The 25,789-nt window shown below is 41.4% G+C and overlaps 2 protein-coding genes across 4 annotated transcripts; both read left to right on the forward strand.

Moving 5' to 3' along the window:
• Window positions 1–847: 847 nt before the first annotated feature.
• GTPBP10 (GTP binding protein 10) lies at window positions 848–13,990 on the forward strand. Of its 2 annotated transcripts, XM_035545569.2 has the most exons (10): window positions 848–1,100; window positions 1,470–1,663; window positions 1,758–1,849; window positions 2,450–2,594; window positions 5,014–5,087; window positions 7,623–7,675; window positions 10,837–10,944; window positions 11,464–11,541; window positions 12,360–12,483; window positions 13,228–13,990. In XM_035545569.2, exons 1-10 carry the CDS (start codon window positions 1,068–1,070, stop codon window positions 13,443–13,445), a joined length of 1,119 nt encoding a protein of 372 aa, XP_035401462.1. In that variant the 5' UTR covers window positions 848–1,067; the 3' UTR covers window positions 13,446–13,990. The 2 variants fall into 2 exon arrangements, with proteins under 2 accessions (XP_035401462.1, XP_035401463.1); XM_035545570.2 differs by lacking the exon at window positions 10,837–10,944.
• Window positions 13,991–14,621: 631 nt separating this feature from the next.
• CLDN12 (claudin 12) lies at window positions 14,622–23,552 on the forward strand. Of its 2 annotated transcripts, none has more exons than XM_035545571.2 (4): window positions 14,622–14,731; window positions 15,861–15,941; window positions 17,054–17,121; window positions 19,613–23,552. In XM_035545571.2, the coding sequence occupies exon 4, from the start codon at window positions 19,632–19,634 to the stop codon at window positions 20,367–20,369; it is 738 nt and encodes a 245-aa protein (XP_035401464.1). In that variant the 5' UTR covers window positions 14,622–14,731; window positions 15,861–15,941; window positions 17,054–17,121; window positions 19,613–19,631; the 3' UTR covers window positions 20,370–23,552. The 2 variants fall into 2 exon arrangements, with proteins under 2 accessions (XP_035401464.1, XP_035401465.1); XM_035545572.2 differs by having other exon boundaries at window positions 14,669–14,731; window positions 15,866–15,941.
• The last annotated feature ends 2,237 nt before the right edge of the window (window positions 23,553–25,789 follow it).

Genomic DNA, 25,789 nt, shown 5'->3' on the forward strand with positions numbered 1-25,789 from the left:
AGTCTTTTTTAAATATAGGTAACTCTTATTTTGTACAAAATAAAGCAAAATTGTAATAGACTTAAAGTCCAAACAATAATACACAGAAGGATAAAGAGATGTAGCTACTATTTTGCATATATTTTGTAAATCCTTTCCAAATCTTGTCCTAGGCCAGGAAGCAACCAAGACAAATTCTTAAAATGGCACTGGACGACACCCCCTTGTTAGGACACATCCTGAGTTTTGATTAAATGTTCTGTTGGGCTATTTAGCATGGATATGGCACTCTTTTGTAAATTATTATTATTATGTAACAGGTAAAATAAGGTTGAACTTAGTTTAAGTATTAAATTACCGGAAATAGTACTGACTGTCCTCAGGTAGCTTATGACTGTGGTTGAGAGTGTATGGCCTAGCGGAAAGGCTGTAAGAAGGAATGAGAGTATTTACTTTTTCATGAAAATTTATTAAAATTTATTAAATTTTCTTATATATATATATAAGAAAAAAAAACATACACACTGAAAAGATGCTCATGCTATCTGAAAACTACCTATCTCTGAAAAAAAAGACTTGTGAAAGCATGTAGTCACGATCACGGTAATATATTTCCTGAAAACTAATCTCAGTGAAAAGCCAGGTCCTGATTTCTCGGAGTTTCTTGCAAGTTAGTAGCACGTTCAGGAGGCTTTAAAAGCCAAAACCAGCAGTAGGTTTTCTCCCTGGCTGGCATACAGCTGCCAAGGAAAGCGCAGACACCGCGGATTTTGCCAAGAAAACGTGCAGCGCTGGCAGCCGGGACCTCGTTCCAGCCTCCAGAGGGGCCTCAGGCGCCCCTGCCCCTTCCTCGGCCAGGAACGTGAACGGGTGACAGGGCTGAAGCCAGGTACCGACCCCCGCCACGCCTCCCTCACGCCCCGGCGGGCCATGGCCGCCGCCCCCCGCCAGCCTTGAGGGCGCTGAGTGCCGCGCATGCGGGCCGAGCCCCGCCTCAGCGCTCATGGCGGCGGGCTGTAGCCGGGTGCGCTGGGCCCTGCGGGGCCGCTGAGCCGCCCGCCCTGTGCGCGGCCGGGCCGGAGCGCAGCATGGTGCGGGGCAGCGGGGCTGCGCTGCGGAGGGTTAGTGCGGGCAGATATTAGGCGGGGAGCGGGCTGGCGGGGTGGACGGACGGATGGACGGACACGTGTAGGGCGGACGGACGGACACTGGCTGCCCTCCCCTGGCCCCCAGCCGCCTTCCCTGTGAGGCGCCCTCCGCGTCCTGTCCCCGTCCCTCAGACCGGTGTCGTTGCCGGGGATGAAATACTAAACCTTTCCCTTACTATAAACCGTCTGGAAGGGTTGCCTGGCTGTCTTCTGCGCTTTTTTTTATTGCCAAAGCTTACAGTGAAAAGTTCTACCTCAGGCGTTTCAGCCCCGCTGTACCTCATGACTAAAGCGAAAGATAAACAAAGCGTAATGCTGATGTGAAATGTGTTTCCTTGTCAGTATGGCAACTTTATTGATGATTTGCGGCTCTACGTGAGAGGAGGAACTGGTGGCATGGGCTACCCTCGTCTGGGCGGGGAAGGAGGGAGAGGCGGCGATGTCTATTTCGTTGCCCAAGAAAGGACAACCTTAAAGAGTGTTAAGAACCGGTATCCCCAGAAGCGAATTGTAGCTGGAGCAGGAGCCAACAGCAGGTCAGAATCTGTTTGGTGAAAGCTGTTATATTCATTATTTTCTGGAGAGCAAAATGCCAGCTTAGCTTACTCTGCCTGGTTTAATTTCTCCCAGTGTTAGAGCGCTAAAAGGTGAAAAAGGGGAAGATTGTGAAGTTCACGTGCCACCAGGGATTTCAATTCTGGATGACGATAGGAAGCAGATTGGTAAGAACTTTTGCTTTGTTTTAACATATCCTAATAGGTGCTGTCATATTTATTGATAGCGTCCATCAGACTTCCAAATGTACCGATGTTTTAAGATTGCACATCTTCCCCAAATATTTTGTTTTCCTTTTCATGTACAAACAGAAATAGACAAAAATTACACTGCAGAAGTTGTTGGACAAGCAAGGACTCCTTCCAGAAATTAGCAGTAGTTAGTTTGTGATACTATTTGCAAGAGAAAGGAAATTAGTGTTGCAACAAGCCTTTTACTTTGGAAGCCATTGTGATCTTCCATAGGACCACTAATGACCTTATGTAAGTCATGTGTCCTTAAGCTCAATTAAGTGTCCCCCTGACTTGCCTGAATTGTGATACGGCCTAAAAAAATACAGATTCTTGCTGAATTATCTAAAACAATTTTAAAAAATAGTATCTATTAATAACCACCACAGCTCTTTCGGTACAGCATTCTTGAAATAACGCTCTGTGAAAGTGTACAGAAAATTTGCTCTTCATTGAAGATAAATTGGGTTTAAGTAGGAGATCACAACTGAACTATTGCAGGGGATTATGTGTTTTCACTAGTGAATTTATTTTCAGGAGAAGTTAATGCAGCAGGAGAGAGATTCCTAGCAGCTCGTGGAGGTCTTGGAGGCTCTTTGGCCACGAACTTCTTGCCTTGCAAAGGTCAGAAGCGAATTCTTCATCTTGATTTGAAGCTTATAGCTGATGTTGGCTTAGTTGGGTAAGTACTGCAGTTCTGTATTGTAGTTTGAGAACTGACCTTAGAAAATTGAATACTAAATCTGAAAAGTGATTTCACAGAAATTCTAGAGGTACAGTTTGGTAAAAATAAGAGCTTAAAACCATTTAAAATTAATTCTAGAATTTAGAAAATATGGACTGTGCTTTTGTGGGTGAAGGACTTCATGAATCATGGCCATTGGTTTAACATATGTGAATTTAGCAATTGATTATCAAGATGTTACTAGCTAATATTTACAAAGTAAGTAGGAGGTGCAAAACAAAGCCAAGCACAGTGTCCATACTGCACCTTCCATGTTTTGGTACTGGCACGAGTGGATTCTTTCAGTAGTAGTCTTAGAGAATTTCAAAGGCTATGTAACCTACTCTCTCAGATAAACACCATGGAATGTGGGAAGGAACTTAGGAGCTAGAGCAATAGGATTTGCATTTCTTTTGCATTCCTGCTTTTCAATCTTGCTGCTTATTAACAACACAGATAAACATATTTATTTGGAGAAAGCTTTTAACAAACAGCTGTGGAAATGTTGGTCTGCTTAGCTTCTACCAATATTTTCCCCTATGTTCCCTATTCATAAAAAAAACAAAAAGTGTAAAGTGAGAAAAGTGGTTCTAGGTTGAAATAATCTTGATTGATATATATACAATTATATCATTATATATATATATATATATATAATTATATATAATTATATAATATTATATATATAATATATATATAAATGTATAATATAATATATATATACAATTATATATACACTTACAGAATGGAAACTTGATTTTTCTTTTTTTTTTCTTACTATAAATAACTTAATTCTGTTATTAATAGAGCTATTAATTCTGTTATTAATAGAGGTATCACCTATAGTTAAATAATTTTTCAAGTGGTCTTCAGTGACTACATGATACAGAATTTTTTTTCTCGTTTCAGAGTTTGTGAGAAGTAAAAGACTTCTATGACACTGGCGCTTCTTTAATCCTACACTTTGGCTTGTATTTTAGTTGGCGGTTTCCCTTTAAAAAGCATAAAAAGAATCATCAGTTAATTTGAGGAGAATGTTATTTTCTTGTTCTGAGTATGAATCAACCTCTGATAGTTTGTGATTGTACTTTGATCTCTTTGAGTTCATTATTTTTACTTCAGTAGATATGCAAGTGGTTTGTTATTAGATCAGGTCAAAAAAAAGGTAGACTTGAGAAAGGGATATCAAGTTTGGGTACAGGTTGTGATGGGCAGTGTAGGCTGCAATTTAAGCTTCAAAGAAGATATTGTGCCTCAGTGGAAACAAAACACTAGCTTGAGGAGATGACCACGGTAACCTTCAGGTTGTCTTTAAGGCACCTTTTGACATCAGAGAGTGTTAAAACTACCCTTAATAATTTCACTGTTATAACCAGATTCATTATGTATTTCTTTTTGAAGAAAGCTCCTTAATGTAATATTAGTCTTGTTTTTCATTAGCTCACATTCTTATTAGCTGTCCTTGTTAACAGGTTATGATTGTGTGTATTCAAGTGAAGAGTATATAGTTTTTTTGTATGATACATTCTGAGTGACACATGCCTTTGTGACGAGTAATCAGTTGCCTGTGGACAGTTGTTTTTGATCCCTGTTGCAATGAAACACTGTGATGAGTAACCGTGAATTCGAGTGGAACACAAGTCTTGTGTGGTCTCCTGGATGGAACAGATGGCTATAAGTAAAGACGATAGTCTATATCCTGACTACAGCATTAGTTTAATGTTTGACAGGGATCAAGGCTATTATATCTTTTACAGCTCATATTAATCTTTAAAATAAGCATGGCCAAATAGAGCAGGCCATTCCCAGGACCGCATCCAGGTGGCTTTTCAAGTTCCCCAAGGAGGGAGACCCCACGGCCTCTCTGGGCAACTTGTACCAGTGCTTGGTCACCCTCACAGTAAAGAAGTGCTTCCTGGTGTTCAGACAGAACCTTCTGTGCTTCAGTTTGTGCCCACTGCCTCTCATTCTGTCATTGGTCATCATTGAAAAGAGCCTGGCCCTGTCTTCTTTGCATCCCGCCTTCAGGAATTTGTACACATTGATAGGATACCCCACTGAGCCTTCTCTTCTCTGAGCTAAAGAGTCATGATTTCAGGATGGCTCATACAAGTTTGTTGCCTTAAAAACATACACAAACACATCTCACCTGCCTGCAGCCCTTGGAAGCATTGTTAAATGTATAAAAACAATTCGGGTTTGATTTTCAAAGAAAAAAAAAAAGTAATGATCTGTTTCAAAAAGAAAAGTGTGTAAATGAGTCTACATAAATGAGTCTATAGCATTGAGTCTAAGGTAATACAGCATATTTGGTAATAAAATATACAGGAATCACATATATGTTTATTCACTGTACAAATGCTGACTTTCCTTCTAGGTTTCCAAATGCAGGAAAATCATCCTTGCTAAGCAAGATTTCTCATGCCAAACCTGAGATTGCAAATTATGCATGTAAGTTCACACTCGTATTTTAGTGCTGTAATATTTAATGAGAGCAAGAATTCTTTCCTCTGGCTTGATTTACAGGTTTATAATAAAGAATAGGGGATAACCTTGTTGTTGTACTAATTATGTTACACAGATTATTAATTAGAAGAAATAGAGGGAATTTGCCATTTCCTTTTACAACCTCACTTTTTTTCCCGTGTTCACCCTCGTAGTGCTTGAAACTGCTGGTACAGGGTCTATTTAGCATTCACTTCAGTATCAGCACGTTTTATTTCTTCTGGGACTCTCCACGGTGTGCAGTATCCTTACTCTGCTGAATATGCACCGTTGTGTCCCTTTGCATAAGCATCCTGTGTGCTTTGGAAATAGCTGCCACCTGTTCTTGTAACAGTAAGATTTTGGTTTTGAATCTGTCCACTAAAAATGCTATTTTTATTAGTTTTCTATCAGTAAATAAGGATTAGCCATCTGAGCGTTCTTTAATTAAAAAGCAGCCTAATTTGTGCTGCAGCTGCCAGTATTTTGCCTAGGTTTTGCCCAGAGTTTTACCTGCGAAAAGGTGTTATCCTCACCTGCTGTCTCTTCAGATGCTGTGTGTTAAATAAATACATGTTGAAATCTACAGTAAGGTCCGGTAATCCCATTGGGGATTTCATGCGTGACGAGAGGTCACCAGCCAGATAGCCATCACAGTGAGCTTATTGAGAAAACTTGGAGGCTAGTCAAAATTATTTAATTAAGCAGATAGTAACTTGCAAAACAAGCTGCCAGAGAGAAGAATAATGCTTTCAAATAACTACAGTGGTTTCACAGATGGAGGCCACAGATGTTTGCCCTCCTTCCCTTTGTTCTAGACTTTAGTCCCAGATTTACTGACAAAAACACCAAGTCTTTGCATCATCATCAATTCTGCTCCTAGTGATAAAATGCAACAAAACAAAACTGATCTTTGTGATCTCCATTATCGTGGCTGTCTCCATCACTTCTGTTTTAACGTCAGTCTTGAGTAAGCTCTGTAATAGCTACCATTAAAAATAGCACAGCTACAGAACCTGTATTTTCCTTTTTTTCTGCCAGTGAGCAAAGGGATAGGCTGCCTGTCCTAAAATAATCTTGAGGTTTCTGATAACTAGGGTAGTAGAAATATTATGTAGGTAGAAATATAAAGAAATGATAACCACACAATGTTGAAGGAGGCATTCATCAGCCTTCTGAGTGGAACCAAAAGCAGATGACTGGGGAGGAGTACAAGAACGTAGCAAACTTCCCTTACGTGGGCTTACATTTGAGATTCAGGGTGTTCCTGAGCCATCCACGACTTTTATGTGTTTAGTAATCTTCTTTGCCATACCACTCTCTCATTTCCCCCTTCTCAAAGGAAGAGTGGAAGGGAGAAAATATGATGGGGGGGAGGCTTACAGGTTAAGATAAGGATAATTTAAATAAGGGGGGAAAAAAGAAGAAGAAGAAGAAAAAAAAAAAAAGCAAAGTCAGTGCAGAGGCAAAGAGAGAAACGATTATTCTTTACTTCCCATCAGCAAGCAATGTTCAGCCATGGCTTGGGAAGCAGGGCTCACTCAATAGGTGTAGCGGTTGTTCAGGAGGACAGATGGTTTTATAACGAGAGCCTCCTCTTCTCTTTCATCTTTCCCAGCTCTTACTGCTGATGTGACACCATATGGTATGGAATATCCCTTTAGTTGGTTTAGGTTAGCTGCCCCGGTGATGTTGCCTCCTCACCTCTTGCCTTCCCGCAGCCTGCTGGGTTTAGGGGAGGTTGGATACAGTCCTGATGCTGTGCCAGCACTGCTCAGCAACAGACAAAACACTGGTGTGATATCAGGGCTGTTCTAGCTATCAGTGCAGAGCACAGCACTGTATGGGACAGGGAAGTTAACTCCAACCCAGTACATGCCCATAAGTAACTGTTCTGAGTGGTCATGCATCTTGTGGCAAGGGTTCCCTAGCTTTAGCTGTGGTGTTTTGAAAACCACCCCCATCTTTTTGTGTGTGTGTTCTGAGTTGGATGCCACACTTTCTAGTGATGGCCCCTAATGTTTATACTGGAAGAGTACAAGAATCCCAAGTACTGATAACTCCTACTGACCTTCTCTTGCCACTCCTGATTCTGTACAGCCTTTTAATGTTTTTCTTCAGGTTGAAGAGTCCTAGCTCACTTTGCCTTTCCTTATTTGGAAGCTGTTCCATATTCTGGATAATCCTTTTGAGTCCAAGAATTTCTGACTCTTCTACTCCCTTTTTGGGATGAGGGGATCAGTACTGCACGCGATATCAAGATTTGGCAAACCCTTTGGTTTATAGAGTAATGTAATTTTTTTCTCTCTTATTTTTTCTTTATTCCTTTTCAGTAATTAACATTCCGTTTACATTATTTTTCTGCTACTGAATACTTGTTTTATGTAAATATGAAGTGAGAAAATTCTGCAACATTTAAATATTTTCTAACATTAACATTTTTTGAAAATGTTAACAACCGTTTTGTTTTCTTCCCCTCTTCTTTTTCTTCCCTTGTCATAGTTACAACAATACAGCCTGAACTAGGAAAGATCATGTATGCAGATTATAAACAGGTTAGTATGAAAGTTCATTCTGGTTGGTTTTTAAAATGGTATATAATGGTTATGTATGTTGCTTAACATCATTCCAAAAAGAAATGGAAAATTAACTTGTAGGGGTTTTTTGTATGCGTATATATAACGCATACATATATAGTACAATTACATGAATTTAATGGAATCTGTGGAGAAAACACTATTTTATCCAGTAGTACAAGAATATCTTATATAATCTGACAATAATAAAGCTGTCTTATGTAAAGTTGAGCTGATTTCGTGTCACTAATAAACGGCTTCTCATTTTCCCATCTCTTTTCTGTTTCTAATCCTGCTTTATAATCTTGATGAAAATAATTGTTTCAGAGACTAAGTTGTTATTCAGAAGAAGCACATGTTGTGCAAGTTGGCTGTACCGAGAGCTCTGGAATGAATTCTCAGAATGAATTTTAAATAGGGGCAAACTTGTCTAGCAGGTACAGATCCATAGTAGTGAATGAAAAGGAAAATAGTTGCTGTAACTTACTGTTCTGCCTTTCTGAGTTGGCTGTCCTGACTTCTTTTTTTCTTTAAATGGAAAACTAAATAAAAATGAAGTTAGAGTGATTGTCTGAACAGCCAGAATAGCGCAGTACCTGAGGGGTGAGGTACCTGGGTCCAGTTCCTTTTGTAGTGCTGGAGCTCCAGTCTTCTGGAGCTACAAACCACCTTACATATTGTGAACCCAGTTCCTTCCAGCTTCCTCAGTTAATGTTGTCAAATAATTCTGGGGTGCCTGGAATCCTTTTTACAGTATCCCCTGGGGGGAAAAACAATGCTAAATGAGAGTCCTACTAGTATTGTGGTACAGAATTAGACCCCTGGTTCATGTAAGGCTAAAGCAAACATTTTGATTCTTCAAGCTTGAAACTTTGATGTGTTTTTAAGTGTATGACACAGGCAGTGCTGGGCTCATCGCTTCAGAGATAAAAGGCAAATGCATAAAAGAGTTTCACATGAGTTAACCAGAAAAGCATACCCCTCAGATATGAAAAGACAGAAAACACTTTTCCCCTTCAGAAGGAATAATCTTAGAGGATTCAGTAGCTGATAGTCAAAACCTTTATTTATATACCTTTAACAAAATCGTGTGTTAAAGGAAGTAAATTTAATTTGCCAGGCTCTTAAAAATATGCAGGATTTCAGGTGATCTGTACAAGTTCAGACAAACTGATAGGTCTGTGGAATATATGAAGTGTAGCTTTCTCAGCAGTTTGGGTTTTTGCCTTTGAACTGGACAGTTCACTGCAGAGATGCATACATCTAAGGGAAACTTCCTGTATATTCATTTTAGCTGCTAGTTAAAGGTAACCTATCCTCAAAAACTGTGCTGCAAATAACAGGATTGTTCTTAGTCTGAAAAATTACCTGCCAAGAGTCAGGAACTTTTGCTCTTACTGCTGTATTATATTCCAGGAGGAGAACTGCTCGCACTCCTGGCTTGCTTTTCTGCAGCCCGTTTGATGTCATTTTCAATGACCTTTACTTCTTGGGTGATTCTGCATTTCATAGTTTTTACACAACAGTGCTGGGTGCTATATAAGAACTGTCTGGACAACATATCCCTCTTCTAAAATCAAGGGAGCTGCTGATTGCGATCACAGTGAGCAGCTGTGAGTAAGAGGAAATAATTCAGCTCTCAGTACTGCAACTGCTGAAAACAAGATGTGAGCAATTATGAGCAATAATTGAGGTGACTGTCCTGTCATACACGAGAGGGGGGTTCATTGTATCTTTTTTTTTTTTCCCTGCAGAACACTGAAGTTTTTCAAGAAATGCATAGCACTGCAGTTATTTTAGCACATGATAAAGAAGAAAATAAATGCTAGTTATGTGTTGCCATCTGAGTCACTATCTTCTCTTTGCAAAAAGACCTTGTTATCCGATGACACAGAAGTGGAGGATCTGAGCACTAGGCTGGTTCAGGTCCTAGCACAAGATCATGGAAGTTGGCAGATGCTGTCACATATTTTACCAGAATATCTGAACCAAATGCTGTTTGAGAGAATCTGAATTTCTTTGTGCTCTATAAAAATATTCTTTGAAAGACAAGTCAGGAAAAGAGTGGCGATGCCAGTACAGCACCAGAATGCATCACACCAGAAAGCGGATCTTTCTGTTCCAGCTCTGTAGTTATCGACTCCCGAGTCTACAGTTCACCCAGCTCTCTCCCATGTCCCTGTAGATCAAAAATTACGAAGCAAGGACTGAAATATTTAGGAAAATGGTTAAAACGTGACAGAAGGGAGAGTGAAACTCACTCATAGCAGAAAGCCGCCTTCAACAGTACGTTGCATGCTGGAAGTCTTAGCATGCTGGCTTTGGGCCCTGCTTAATTGAATCCAGTTGCTGTCTAAATGGGTATCAGATAGATTTGAAGCCCCTGCTTTTGCCTTTTACTTCACTCTGTCTTAGCTTTCTGTGAGTTACTGAGTAGATGTGGAATTTAGTATTATGCTCTTTTTCAGTCTTTCTTCTTTACAACTGCACCCACCCTTTCCAAGCAGCAGAGAAAGTGACAGGATTCCTGTCCATTTTGGCTGCTCTAGCTGGGCTCTGGTTGGCAGCTGATACACTAATCAAAATCTCATTTCAGCTGAAGAGCACAAGAGAGCTTCTCATGCCCGTAGGGGGCAATGTTTAGTGGGATTGCATTTGGAATAATGATTCTCTGTAGCCACAAGGAACAAACTTCATTTTCTTTTCCTCTGACAGTTTGAATGGCATACAAACTTGATAGCCTAGTTTCCCGCGTTCTAGAGTCTGTTTTATTCTCAGGTAATAGGTAAATTTTGCAAGATCTTTGCAGAGGAGTTATTACCCTCTATTTCAGACAGCTACAAATAAATAGATGGGGGAACATGAGGAGCACAGTGCCTTTGTAATAGTAGCATTTTGTTTAAATCTGCTTCTGATGATAGGTTCTAAATTAAAACAGCCCGTGCATACTGCCAGAGAACTGGCTCTCCACGCTGTTCCAAGGAGTACGCTGTTGTAACAGGGGCCTCTCAAAATAGATTTTCCTCACGTTCCTGTGTCTGGATTCTTTTCTTTATATAAAATCGTAATAGATGTTAATAGTTTAAAATTACTGGTTTTGCTTATTGGAAATCTTCTATTTGAAACCTTTGTTTTCCTAGATACTGGTAGCTGATCTCCCCGGGCTGATCGAAGGTGCACATGCAAACAAAGGGATGGGGCACAAATTTCTCAAACATGTAGAAAGAACCAAACATCTTCTCTTAGTTGTAAGTTGAATAAAATTTACAGCTCATTGAAATCAAAGGCAGTGCAGTAAATGCATCTTAATTGCAGTGTAGTTGGAATTTAGGAAATTGTTTGTAATTTGCATGTTTTTTAATAAATACAGCTATAATACTGTTTTTAGAATGGAAAGTTCAGACAAATGTCTGATGATAAATCCTTAAAAAGAATTTATGACTAAAAGTTGCCAATTAATTTAGAACAGAGATGTGTTGCAAGCATAATTAATGCTGATTGGTACCTTTTTTTCTAAAACTCCTCTCCCCGCCCCTCTAAGATCTTCTTAACAAAGAGGTTTAAAAGTCAGAGCTTTCAGAAGCACCCTGTCAGAACCAAACAGTTCGGGCTTCTAGTGTCTGTTGTTTTCCTTTGGTGTATAGTTGCCCTCTGGTATTAGGCCAGGAATGAGGAGATGTTCATGGACATTGCTCTGCGAAGTAGTTGATGGAAGGTATAACATAATTTCAAAAACAAAAAGCTCTTTTTTTTGGTAACTTTTTCAGGTGGATATTTCTGGGTTTCAGCTGTCTACCAAGACTCGGTTCAGAACAGCCTTTGAAACCATATTGCTTCTAACAAAGGTAACTTCTCAACTTCCTAATTGTCAGTTGTAGTTGTGTGTTGAGCCAAGAAAGAGGCTCAGTTTTGATCAAGAAGTTCCAAATCTTAATGTGTTTTCTGGATTTATGGTACAGGGGCCAATTAGCAAGTTTAGCATTCTTCAAAATTACAAAGTCTTTGTTTAAATCATGCAGATGAAACTGCTTTACTTTGAGCATAGCAGCTCCTTCATTTATCTGTGCAGCAACTGGGATATTTCTCATGGTCAAGTGAAGGTGAAAAGATACAATTTTTTCAGTTTTCCAGGTTTGTAGCCTTTTAGGAAGTAGAAATACACGGGTATAGTTAGATCCCTGGCTCAATGCCCTTGCTACATAGCCTAATAGAGATGAAACAGGCCTCAGTTTTGCAGAAATTCAGTGTTTCCATCTCTTACCATTTCTTCTGATTAAAATAATACAATTTACCTAATTTCAAGTTCAGCAGCTTTTCTCTGTAGCTCTACAACTTTAGATGATGAATCTTCTGAGTTTCAGCTTGTTGCTGTGTTTATTTTTAGCTGAGTCATGCTTGTGATTTTTCTGGTATAAACCGTTGTCCACTAAAATGCTTAAGAATTAGAAAACTCTCCAAAGAATTTCCTTAAGCTTTGTAGATGTGAACTGTTTTTCTTCTGTCAGACTGCTTTGATACATCATCGACCTTGAGCTCCTGAATAAATCTCAGAGCTCTAGGCGCAGAGACTCTTTAGACAAACAAAGAGAGAGTAGATGTAAAATTGAAGAAGCACTTTTTAAACTACAAATACTTACTAAAGTGTATTTACTCGTCTTCTAAGGAACTGGAGCAGTACAAAGAGGAACTTCTGACAAAGCCTGCACTTCTTGCCATTAATAAAATGGATTTGCCTTGTGCAAAAGATAATTTGAATGAGCTTCTGAAACAACTACAGAATCCTCAAGGTAAGTTTCAGCGATTAACTTTGACAAAAGTACTAAAAAGATGTAATTTGGGTAACTTTGCATTGGCAAGCTGTTGTTAGAGTCTAAATTGAATTCAGTTTTTAAATGTATTCTTTGTGTGCATCTTGAGTGCTCTGGCCTCACTGTTGGGGAGGTATTTTAATGAAACAGAGGAATCCTGGAATATCTTGCCCAGCTATTATATGGGAGGGTAAACTTCCAGTTTAGGTATCTTGAATAACAATAGCATCCTTTGAAAGTGCCCTTATAGACACCAAGGTATATACGATTTATGGCTTAATGACTTTGGAAAATGCCCTTGAAGATGCTGGGCAGTCCTATGTAGGTATGCTTCAATTTTGCTGTTAAACTGGGGTGAATTTCTTTATATCTCTTGGAGTGTATAACAACCAGGAAACCTTAAAAACATTCACCTTGCATATTCTACAATGTGGAATTTCTTTGTACTCATCTTAAAGTAAGGATATAGACTCATCTTTTGATAGCTTAAGCATAGTATGATACAAGTGCTATGTTAGTGCGTATCTTCTAAGACTTCAGCTATTCTTTAAAGATGAGTTAAGAAACAATGCTTCTGTAATAATTCTAGTTATGCTTTTCTATTGTAATTGATGAAAGTCTTTTTTTTTTTTTTTTAAATAAATGGGCTTAGGTGGGCTTTTATGGGCTTTGCAGTGATGTGCTCTATGGGCTTTTACTGACTCTTTCAATATGATGTTTCAGACGCCTTACACTTACTACAGGATGAAGTGATTCCTGAGAATACACTCAAATTCAGAGATGTAATCCCTATATCTACGTATACTGGAGAAGGAATCGAGGAACTAAAAGCATGTGTAAGAAAATCACTAAATGAGGAAGCAGAGCAGGAGAACGCAGAATATCGGAAAAAGAAACTATTACTTTTACAAACTTCAGGAGAACAAAAGCACAGAGGCTAGCATTCTTGGCTAGACCCAACGCATTTTAATCTATTTTTGTAGGTACATGAGCCCATTGCTACGTAGACCTTTTTATTTTGTTCCTTCTACCGTCACTGCCCAGTTCTCTGCTCTCCTCCATTGCCTTAATTCCTTTTGGCGCTTGGGTAAAGCGGAATGCAGGAAAAGAACAGTTTTTCAGGTTTATGTTGGCTACTGACTCAACAAAGTAGAGAACAAAGTATGTGCATCTCAAAGCATTGCTTAACAACTAATGAACCCCAAAATATTGTTTGCTAAATGAGATGGAAAGAAGAACTTAAAGCCGTCGGAGGTAGCGAAGGAGTAACTTGAAGCACTTGCGTCTTTTGCTGTGGATGTCAGAAGTACCCAGGGGATGGGGTGCTGCTGGAGAAATTTTGCAGGGTCCAGTGCTTCACAGGTGAACGAGTTGTGCTACTTGGACGGGTATCAGGTGGTGGGGTTTTGTTGTTGTTATTTGTAAAGTTGTAAAGGAAAACACAAATAAATGGTCATAAGGAAGTGACTTGTGGGAGCATGACAAAGCAAGGTTGATGTCTGGGTTTGTGTTTTTTTTTCTGCACATGTGCTAGTGTCTACTGTAATCCTCTTGATTGTGTAAATCCTGATTCCAAATTCCCAAACCTGTTGTGGCAGTTGTGCCTTCTGTGGAGACGTGGCTGTATGTTCAGCTCTGAGGATGGACGTGACTGCTTTTCGACAGAGCTGTACGGTTCGGGGAACAGTTGATGTTCCAGTTTTTGTGTTACAAACAGGCAGGTTTACATTTCACTTAAAAAATCAGAAGTCTGTTGTTGAAAATGGTGTTTCCTACTTCAAAGCTATTCTGATTGCAGAGCAAATTAAGGCAATTAATGAAAGGGTTCCCAACTTGATCCCATGGTGTATGCCTACCAATCGAACCGTTTCTGCACATTGTGTTAAAAGCAGTCACTGGGAAGAAAGCTATCATTACGCATAACCCAATTATTTTATCATTAGTGTTAGTTTAGGATTATTTCCCCGTTAGGGTTATTTACAGCGTTCCCCTGAATCGGGGACAGCGTCGGGGCCTGAGGTGAGGCGAGGGGGCGGCGCGGGGGGCGCTGGGAGTTGTAGTCCGCGCGGGGCGGCGGGGGCCGGCAGGGCGGCGGCGCTGGACTACAATCCCACGATGCCGCGGGGCGCCGCCTCCCGACGGGCGGAGGGGAACGGAGCGATGATGATGATGGCGGCTGTGGTGGTGGCGGTGCCCCGTGTGCGCGGCCCCGCGCCCTGACGGCGAGGTGAGCGGCGGCGGGAGCAGCCCGTACCGCTGCTGCACGGCCCGGCCGGCCGGGGGAGGCTGCGGGAGCGGGGTCCGAGTTGGGCCAGGGGAGGTTCAGGTTGGAAATGAGGAGACATTTCTGCTCAGCAAGGGCAGTCAGGCGTTGGGACGGGTTGCCCAGGGAGGTGGTGGGGTCACCGTCCCTAGGGGTGTTCAAGGAAAGGTGGGACGTAGTGCTTAGGGACACGGCTTAGTGGGTGACACTGGTAGTAGGGGGGTGGTTGGACCAGGTGATCTTGGAGGACTTTTCCAACCCTGCTGATTCTGTGACTCATTCTGAGGCTGCTCACCTCCTGTGGGGCTTCACCCAGCAACAGCCGGCCCCAGACCGGGGGCTTCTCAGGGCCGTGCCCAGGAGCAGCCAGCTTTACTCAGCGTGGGATGCTTCTCTATTAATTCATATAACTTTGCCGTTTATCCTCTGTCTTCCTTTTGTTTCATTTCATTAGCTTGTGGGTAGTGAATTCATTTGCCAGGTTTTGACCGGTTCCAGCCAGCAGCTCTTGTTTCAGCAACATGGGTCTTTAGGCTAAGGTAAAATGTAATGCTGTGGGGAAATGTATTCCTGAAGTGGTATTAGGACTGGTTGTTTTTATGGATTGGGTACAAGAGCCTTGAGTATTACAGCTGTAAGGTGCTTTGGATGTAAGAAGCTTGAGTCTGGACTCTAAGGCAAGACCGAGGTTCCTAGTTGTTCTACACTACCAGTGATAAAGAAAAAAAATCAGGTGGCCTAAACCATGGCAGAAAAGAAAAGGAGCTCCATGTCTGCAGAAATGGAAGCCTTCCTGAACTGGGTGTTGCAGAATATTCCATACTTGCTCCCTGTATGTGTGTTACAACACCTGGTGACCTCAGGTTTTCATCATTTAATGGGAGGGGACTCCTAGGCTGGGCACAGTGCCCTTCTGACAGGTATGTTTGCCAGTACTAATTTTCTACTTAATTATGGTTGTTAGTGAGCAGTGGCTGATATTTTTGGGGGTGTGAACCTCCAGAAGGAGATCTCTACATTTAATTTTTTTTTTTTTAGTTTAGGTTGCTGCTAAATGCACAGAAAACTTGACATTTTTATTTTTATTTTTTAGTTCAGGACTCAAAAAAAGAGCTGCTGCTTCTGTTCCAGTGCAAGTGAACGTGGTGACACTGACCTCTGCTGCCCTGCGTAGGTAGGTGGCTGCCGGATGGCAGCATTCAGTCATAGCAGCCCTGGCTGTTTAACCTGGCAGTGGAAATCCAGTGGGGTGCTTGAGCTGGTTGTGCCTGCATATTGGTGTCTCACATTCATATTGCAGGACTCTAGGCTCAGAAGTTCGCTTTCTCCTTTAGTGAAAAATGTGAGGTTGTGTGAATAAAGGCTGTAAAGCCTCTCATGCCCAGCTGGTTTGACAAAAGAGTTTCTTTTATGCTGCAGACCAGGACACTGTGTATATGAATGTTATTATTTCAAGTTTTGATATAGGAGATTTAAAATAAACTAAGTCTTTGAGCATGGTAGTATGGCAAGCTCACGTTTAGGCTGTAGCTCTTGAAGTTATATAAAAACCTGCTTGTAGGTCTGACACCCTGTCTGGTATAGGAGTGATCCTCCTATTAGGACCTGCAGAGCTGGTCTTGGGATGCTGCGGTACGATTCCCGGATGTAGGTGTAAAGATAATCCACAAGAGGATCCTTTGTCCTCCTCTGGAAGCGGTGGCCAGCCACTGAAAAGCCGTCACCAGTACTTCCTGCCTTTCTCCCTTTTCCTTCAAACCTTTATGTAGAAGCCAGGAAGGAATAGAGAACCACAAGTATATAAACAATTCAGGGTCTGTTTTGTTCTCAGACATGAAAAGTCATTCAGCTTCTTCCTCACCGCTGTGAACGCACAGCCTGGAACCTAACATCTGAAATAGTAATTTTGTATTGCTTTATATGGGTTTTTTTGTTTGTTTGTTTTGTGTTTTTTTGCTAGAAATGTAAAATTCAGGATGTGAATATCTCTGTGCCCTAGAATATCCATGGAAAGGTAGTTTTCTTCCACTCTTCTTACCTGTTGCATAATGACAGGGATGGGTAGACAGAAGGAACGTGCTCTGGGGAAAAATCTTCAGGGAAGGAACAAAGTAGCTTGGCTTTTTTTTTTTTTTTTTTAACAAAAGAGTAAATTCTAGGAAGGTGATGGAGTTGGCCTAATGCAAGTGTACCTGAAGTTCTGTGTCTCTGAATTGCAATGTAAACACATGCTGATACTGCATGAAACAAGTGTGAAGTTGACTCTCTCCTTGTTTTGTTTCCTAGATCCAGCAACACCTCTTTTCCTACTTCTCAAAGTTGCTAAGGTTTCTCTTGATTTGAACACACCACGGGTGAGTACACTGGGTCTGTCTCTAAGACAACAACTATTTTGTTCCTGTCTTAATCAGGGATTTGTAAGTGCTAGCTTTGTAACTGTAATTATAGCTTCGGTATTTGCAAGATGGGACAAGTTTCCCCTGCTGGGGGGATTGTGTGTAACATACCTACAAATTCACTTTTCCTTGATAGCTCATTTTCCAATTAGAGGGCATTTTCTACATCTTTTCATTCCAGACCAGGTCAGATGAGGCCCTGAGCAACCTGGTCTAGTGGGCGGCATACCTGCCTATGGCAGGGGGGTTGGAACTGGGTGATCTGTGAGGTCCCTTCCAACCCGAGCCATTCTGTGATTCTACCCCAAGAGCAGCACTGAGGAGTCTTTCATTAAAAAATGAAACAAACAAACAAAGACTTCGGGCATCTACCAGGAATGGCTAATAACAACAAGTTGTGTATGGCAGCCTAAACGTGCCTTTAGATCATCCTGTAGTTGCCAGGTTAGTCTTCTGTCCATGTAACTGGTTCAGCAGAGGTAATAGGAAAAAGTACAATTTTTCCCATGCTGTCCCAAGACCTGGATGTGTGGTCCTTGCTGTAACTATGCTTTGAGATATCTTCTTTCCTTCTAGATTATTTTTTCTCTCTTCTGTCTGCTTGTATCAGAGAATATGGGTAAACCTCACCCCACTTCCTGCACATCCTGCATTAATTCTGCCCAGATTTTCATCCTCTACTATTGCAAATGAATTGCAGAAACAGTGGGTTTCTGAACATGGTCGGTCTTGTGCTTATTCCGACTGCTTTTGGTAGGGCTCCATCTCAGAGCATGCCCTGCCTGCGTGGAAGTTTTATCCAGGCAAAGGCAAACTCTTTAGGGAAGAGCAGAAGTGGCAAGCCCACAAAGATCAAAATTAGATGCTGTACTACACTGACCCTCCAAGCTCGCTTCTTAGAATTCCATATTTTTTTTAAGTTGGTTGCTCTGACCATAATGAGGTAAAGCTTCAATCAGTTATGATGAAAATAAATCTTGGGTCCCCCTACCCAGGGGTGTTCTATTAATGACGTGCTATCTGGAAAGGTTACTGCAATGAGAGCAGTACTTTGCCCAGGCTCAGCTGTTCTTAGCAAACATATAATGCCACCTTTTCGATGAATAAGGTGCCTTTCAGCATAAACGTGGTTGTCATTATTTTCTTTCAGCAGTGCTTCTTTAAAGAAGTGTGGTCAACAGTTAAATGTTACCAAGATGCCATTGCAGTCATTACATGAAACTCTTCAGGGTTAGATGGGAGAAGAAGTAAATAAATGCCTAATGCTTTCTTGTGAAACAAATTGAAATTTATTTTTCTATAAAGTTTTCTATGAAGCAATGGAGTGCTGGCTAGCCCTATAGCTTGACAATGCTTGTGGTCCGCTGCCAGTGTACAGGGCCTTATCTGATAAGGTCCCTGGGCATTGGATGTTTCCAGGTACACAAAAGTAGCAGGGGATCAGATCCAATTTCCTCTTTGGTTGCAATTGCACCTTTAACCTTTCTAAGATACAGATACTTATTCATCTGTATGTGCGTTAGGCAGAACTTCTGGTACCCATAGAACTGTTTTGTGACTTCAGACAAATAAGCACAATGCAGTGTAACGATTCAGAAGAAATTTCAGTAGGAGTTCATGACCTAATGGCTCTCAGTGGGCAGCATAAAGAATCTGCTGATTTTTTAGGTTCTATAATTTTTAATGTCTTGCTTCAAGTACGCTCTGGAGTAGGTGCTCAGCATCTATTATGTATTAGGCCTTTATAAAATATCTCGGGTATCGAGGGATGGGGTTACTGAAATTCATTAAGCATTTTTTGGAAATATATATGTGTATTTAAAAAGACCTGTTATTGGGACTGTGTCCCGTAATCTCTGCAAGTTTTCCCTTGTGGTCACATAAGAGGCTGTGCTACTGGCTGTATTGAAAAGGAAGCAGTACTCTTTAAGACTTCCTCTGAAGAGGAAAATGTGAAAGCTGCAAAGCCATCAGCTTTCTGGAATTGTTATGTGCTTGGACATCTGATTTTAAAAGGCAGAAGTAGTGGGCAAGAACTGTTAATTGCATTTGGATAAAAAAAAAATCAGTAAATTATTCAACAGCGCCTTCTCCACAAGTTTGCAGCTCTGAATTTGGCCCATCTGAATTGTGGATCATTGCCAATGAATGCAGTCCTGTCCAATCTCTCTAACAATGCTGTTTTAAACAATTCCCTTTTACTGCCATGGCAGCGTGGCAGGACTGAACACACACACTCCGATGTCACATCTAGGCTAAAGAGGGGGAGAGGTGAACTTAAATCATGCGAACTCAGTGGCTGAGCTTCTCCTAGCAGGCTCTGTAAAAGCCCATGCAGTGACACAAGTTGATTTAGCTAGCACAAGTCAAGTGAGCTGTAATCACTCCTTTCGCCATAAACTTGCACCCGCTGATTTATTTTTAATTGAATTCTCCTTTTTAATTGCAGGAAACGTCAGCGGGCAGACATGGGCTGCCGGGACGTTCATGCAGCAACTGTGCTGGCCTTCCTCAGCGGAACAGCCTCGGTGGCCGGACTCCTGGCGGCGGTTCTGCTTCCAAACTGGAGGCAAATGAGACTGTACACGTTCAACAAGAACGAGAAGAACGTGACCGTTTACACCGGACTCTGGATTAAGTGTGCTCGCATTGATGGGAGCAGAGACTGCGTGATATATGACCCACAGTGGTACACGGCCGTCGATCAGCTGGATTTGCGCGTTCTTCAGTTTGCCCTCCCGCTCAGTATGTTTACTGCTGTCTCAGCTCTGTTTCTCTGCTTGATTGGCATGTGTAACACAGCCTTTGTGTCGAGTGTGCCAAACGTCAAGCTGGCAAAATGCCTTGTAAACAGCGCGGGCTGCCATCTCGTGGCCGGCCTCTTGTTCCTGCTCGCGTGTGCAATTTGTCTCACTCCGTCAATCTGGGTCATTTTTTATAACAATTATCTGAACAGAAAATACGAGCCTGTCTTTAGCTTTGACATCTCTGTATTTATTGCCATCGCCAGCGCCGGCGGTCTGTTTTTCACTTCCGTTTTGTTATTTCTGTGGTATTGTGCGTGTAAGAGCCTACCGTCTCCTTTCTGGCAGCCCCTCTATTCGCATGCCCCCAGCATGCACAGCTACGCCTCCCAGCCCTATTCTGCACGCTCTCGCCTCTCTGCCATAGAAATCGACATTCCTGTTGTGACACATACGTCCTAAAGAGATGAAGTCCTGGAAGTCGAGCTCTTGTGCTCACTTGAACCGTGAAAATTGCAGGCTTGGTTCTCTACTGCCTTGTACTGAGCGTAATCATTGCTCTGCACCCCGAGGTGCAGAGCAGTGGAGACCTGAGTTCAGCAAGTCTGCTGTTCTCATGGGTTCTTTCCTGAACGTTTGCAGTTTGGTTTTGGATTTGTTTTGTTTGCTTTTTCCTCTGAGCTCACTACAGACAAAATTGCTGCTAATGCTGGCACAGTACACTAACAGTGGTATCCGTTCATGCAAGTTGTCTTGCATTTTTGTTCATCCTTCCGTTTCTTCAGATCAAAGCAGGCTTGAACCTCTTTGATGAACAATTTTTAGAGTTTGACCCCATTAGAAGAGCTGCATAGATGGAGCCATGCAGCCGTGTGTTATCCAAATGCAGAGAGTGGAACTGGTTGTAGGGGTTTCACTGAGCTTATTGTAACAGATCAAAGAATAACCTAGTACAGTCAAAAGTGTATTGTCATTTAGGGGGAGCAAAGGTGATTAAGAAATAGGTTAGCAAGTTTTCATCTGGATGCATATATTTTAAGATGTGAAGCCTCAAAAGTGAATTTGGCAGCCTAATTCAGTTCTATAGCACTGCTTTTTGTTTTCTAATGTGCACACAAAAAGCTAACTGCTTATGAACCTCCGCAGTAGAATTAGTGTCAAAATACCTTTTATTTTCAAAGTAGCTCTTGGAAGAAATAAGCGATTTAGCTAATAATGTTCTTCTGTACTGTAATAACATTTTGTGAATCACCGGAGGCTAGAAACGGTTTTGTGAATTTTCTTTTCTATTCTTTTTTTCATAAGTTAGTGAATTCACTGGATCTATTTTGACATTAAAACAAAGACCACTTGTATTTTTAAAAAGTCTGTTGAAAAGATTGAATATTTTATTTGAAGGCTATCCTTCAGATCTGAACAATGGATTTGCAAGTCAAACAAGTTTAAAATTAATAATGCTTTAATGCTAAAGTATTATTCAGTTCTGGAGAGGAATATCAGTCACTACAGAATGGATTAGGAAAACCATGAAGAATTCTAAAGGCTATGAAGGATTGTGGACAGTGTTCCAAAACAGCGTCTCTCTAGAAAGGGGATTATGACCCTGTGGAGAGATTTTTAACTTTATTTTTTTTAATGTATATAGAAATAACGACGACCTTGTGTATTTTTCACCATTGATGTTTACAGAAGTTTTATAGTCTGCAGTTGCTAGACTTTCATGCTGTAGCTTATTTAATTATTGATTAAAACTTTCACCTTACAGCTCTGTAAGTATGAGGAAGGGTTATAGATTCCCAGCCTGGGATGTCTAAATCATTTTTCTCTCCTCACATGCAGAGTAGGTCAATCCTAGGGATCAAAACTTTTCGATATGGGCTTTAAAATTACTTGGATATTTGATGATAGTGAATTGAATGCTATTATAATTAAGGCAAATACTTGATTTGCTCAGATTTTGGCAGACTGAGATTTTGGATGTAAGATGTCATTCCAGTACAGAAAGTTATTTTAATTGGTGCCATTGTGGAGCTGAGTGGATATTTGTATTTCATTAATCCCAGAACAGATTTGTTTTGCTGAAAGCAAATTAAGAGTCCTTTGACTCCAGTTCTGCAAACTCGTCCAAGGTCTTGATAATCAGTTCATTTCATTTTGCATTAGAAATGAGCAAATGCTTTACTGGGCAAATGTTGCCCTGTTACAACGTGTGCAATAACAAACACTACGTTAAGAGGAATCACTTTGTCCTAGCTGGCAGGCCTCAGGCTCGGGTGGACGAAGTGAGCAAGCTGATCTCTGCTCTAAGTTCCCAGCAGGGTCAGCAGAGTGACAAGCCCTTCCAGAAGGGGACGCAGAGCGCGTGATGAAATTGCTACTAGGGCATCGATGCCTAAAGATAAAGAATAAGGAATGGGTGATAAAGGAGACAGGCCTCTGAAATTGCATGAATTTAATACCTTCTTAAGTTTTCAAGGTGTGATGTTAGATGATCTTTTTTAATCGGCTCATGACTTGTATCCACTTCTGTTCTTCGGAATTGAACTTTGCTTTACTGTTATCACTCTGTCCAGCCACAGATACTGTTGCCGCTTCAGCTGCCCGTGCCAGTAGATGCTTTGTAAGGTCAACGCACAGGGACCGCTGGTTTGTGACTTCACGTTGCCTTGCTTCCCCATCCCTCCAGTGTCTTGCCTTCTTTGTGCCTTGCTTAAGTTATGAGTTGGCTAGCAAATGTTAGTTTATAGTCGGTGTCTGGTACACTCTTAGAGCCTGAATTTACAACTCACTTTGTACAACTCACTTTGGGAGAGATGATGAATACATCTCTCAATGACTTTAAAAGGATCCGAATTTTCAATATCTCCAGAGCAAGAAAGGCAGCCTGGCAAAGTGATGCTTTCTTCGGAGAGTAACTGCAGCCAGGGTTTTGTTCTGTATGGTTTAAATAGCAGATGTCTGTCACAACTCTTTTGCATTCCCACTTTGATTTTTATGCAGTAAACTTTCAAGTAGTATTTGCTGCTGCCTATGCCTATAACTTGTTGCTTTGAAAATTGTGTCTTTTCAAAAGTCTGAGATGGACCTGAGCTATGAAAAGCGGGGATCCGAAAGCTGGCGGATTCCCGTGTATGCTGTAGTTAAGGTAATCGTCATCAGAAAGACTGTGGCTCCGTGTTGTATCAGAAAGGCACAGCTGAGTCTCTTTCAACAGTGCTGTTACTTACTGTGAGTTGCCTCTGGACCCAAAGTGGAATTACCTGGAAGTGCTGTGCTGTATTTCTCATTGTTTACAGAAGGGGTGGCCAACCTGTGGCAACAGGCCCCAGACCTGGGCAGAAAAACACACGTGTCCTGCGTGTATCCGTGCCAGGGAGCAGCTGCTGTGGAGCAGCACCCCTGCCTCTGCCCAGCTGCTCCTGCCTGGGCTCTTTGCTGGGTGCAAGGCAGACGCTGTGGGTCTTAAACAGAAAGATTTTAATTTGTAGCTCATGCAGGCAAAGGGTGGGTGCTGTGAGATTATGGGAACCTGTATTTTTTTTCCAAGTAATTCCTTTCCAACTTCTTGAGTTGTGTTTAATTACAGTGTAGGTTCTTTTTATGTGAAACAGAAGATATGTATTTTTAATAAAACATTCTCATACAGTTGCAGTTTATTTCAATTGTTTTTGTGGAGAACAGTAACTGTTAGAATATGAAAGACTTTACCTGTTTTGGCATTGATCACCAGACTTGTCAGACTGTTTGAGATACCTTAACAGGCTTAAAACACATTACGTATACTGTATTTTTAACTCCCTAATTTATAGTCCTGCTGCTTAAAAAAAATCTTTGGAAGCTTGACTGTTACTTATTATTTCCTCTTTATTTTTATTGTAGGCTAGTCCTAAAAAGTTCGCGGATTCCATTTTTCCTTAGAGGAAGAAAGTGATTTCCCTTAATCTAGAAGATTCTTTTTCTCTGCTTGTGGCCAGGATGCAGGCTGGGGGCCAGCATCGGGTTCAGCCCCAGCGCAGAGCCAAGGTAACAGTGTGCCGTGGAAAAGAGCCCAGTCCTCACCGTCGCCTTGCAGCCAGCACCGCGTCTTTTCCCCTGTGTCAGTTCTGCTGCTCGCTCAGCCGTTGCTTGCCCAGTGGAACTTGCTAACCCAGGTCAAATGTCTTCTGCGTTGAATTAATTTTCCCCTAGACTGGTAAGATTTGCTTTGTGCGTGAATATGCACAGCATAAAGCAGTTGTTGCCAGTGCTGCACCTTACTTGAGGGGGTGGAAAAATGATTTGGTATTTTCTGCTTCTCTGTTTCTTTTTTTTCCTCCTGTGCTGTCATGTTGAGACAGTCCTCCTGTCTTCTGAGAGCTGGTATGAACCTAGAGGCTGGCTGGGTGTCGGCAGAAGTGCTGTGATGTGGAGAACTCAATTTCTGCCAAAAGATGGGAGTGCCCCATTTTGGGGATTAAATTTCCTAAAAAGCTAGCCTGTGTTCATTGAAAACAAATCTCTCGGGGCAGATTTTCCCGTGTTTTATTTCACAGGAGCTGAGTTGGCACATGTGGTTCAGCAGCTATGTAATGTTACTTACCCCTTGTTCTATCTATAGAGCAGGCAGGTAACACGCCTTAGAAGCAGCGTGTGCTTTTTTTTGGCATGTTTTTTGTTCCACTGCTGCATCAGCACTCAAGCTGGATGCACAGAAGCCTCATCCAAAGGTGAGCATGTGGTTTCTGATTTCAAAACTGCTTTTTATCTGTGTTTGGCTCAATTTGCTCATCCAGGTATTAGGCTGTTAGGGATGGGGACTTTGTCTTTTGGGCGTATCAGCTTGAAGGAGACGTAAAGATTGAGCACAGGGCAGTAGAAATTGCAGTGAGCTGGACTGTATTAGTGGTTAAAGGTGTTTTGAGAAGTGAGATTAGAAAGTTGGACCTCAAGGGCAGGGTTGTTCTCCTAGTTTTGGCTCTAACACAGCGAAAAATATGTAATTGAAGCTCAGCATTCCTTGAAAAAAATCGAAGCCTTTATAACAGGTTATTTTTCAGGTGCCTAGACTACCAGAGTGAATAAGCTTTGCTCAGTATCAGACTCCCCGAACACAAGCACACTTTGAAAGCACAAGGTATGCGTAGTACCCAAGCAGTGCGTGACCTCAGCAGCCACAGATCCTGACCCAAGCGCTGCACGCTACTTCCTTGCAAGGTGCTGTGCCAGGAGCAAAGCCTGGCTCCCTCCCGTCTGTCTGTAGTCTCACTACCCGGTGTTAAAGCACTTCCACCAGTGGAGGGTCTGTAACCATTGACACCACACTCGGTTTCTTCCCAGATCCACGATGTCTTGATAAACAAATAGGCAAGATCACTTACAAATTCGCGTTGGAGTTTACATGAACATTAGTAGTTACATCAAAAATTAATAAAGCATTTCCTAAAATGGGCCCCAGATGTATCTTAACTTACTGCAGGTGCTGTTTGACCTACTCTTCAAAAGGCTTCAGCAATGCAGTTTCTTGATGGGCTTCAAGCAGATGTAAATATAGTCTTAAAACAGAAGATGAAATCCCATCATTTTGCTCCTTTTGTAATTTATTTTCCTGTCTGAAGACTTAGTTTTCAGCCTTCCAGACAGCTAATCTGATTTCCCACCTGGTCACAAGAGCTCCACTGGCAACAGAGGCAGCAGAAGAGTATGTGAATAGAAGGGCAAGACGGCAGCCTTAGGTTGATTCTTCATAAAACTTTACTTTTGAGACCTTTGTTTAATTGTTTAATGAGTATTTTACATAAGACAGGCCATGCTAATTCTGAAATTTTCTTTTAAAGTTAAGTGTGTTTATTAATTATAGAGGTTGTTTAAAAACACTACATTTTGAGAAAAGCATGGAACCCTTA

The sequence above is a fragment of the Cygnus atratus genome, chromosome 2 (genome assembly GCF_013377495.2).
Source record: "Cygnus atratus isolate AKBS03 ecotype Queensland, Australia chromosome 2, CAtr_DNAZoo_HiC_assembly, whole genome shotgun sequence".
Taxonomy (NCBI): Eukaryota; Metazoa; Chordata; class Aves; order Anseriformes; family Anatidae; genus Cygnus; species Cygnus atratus.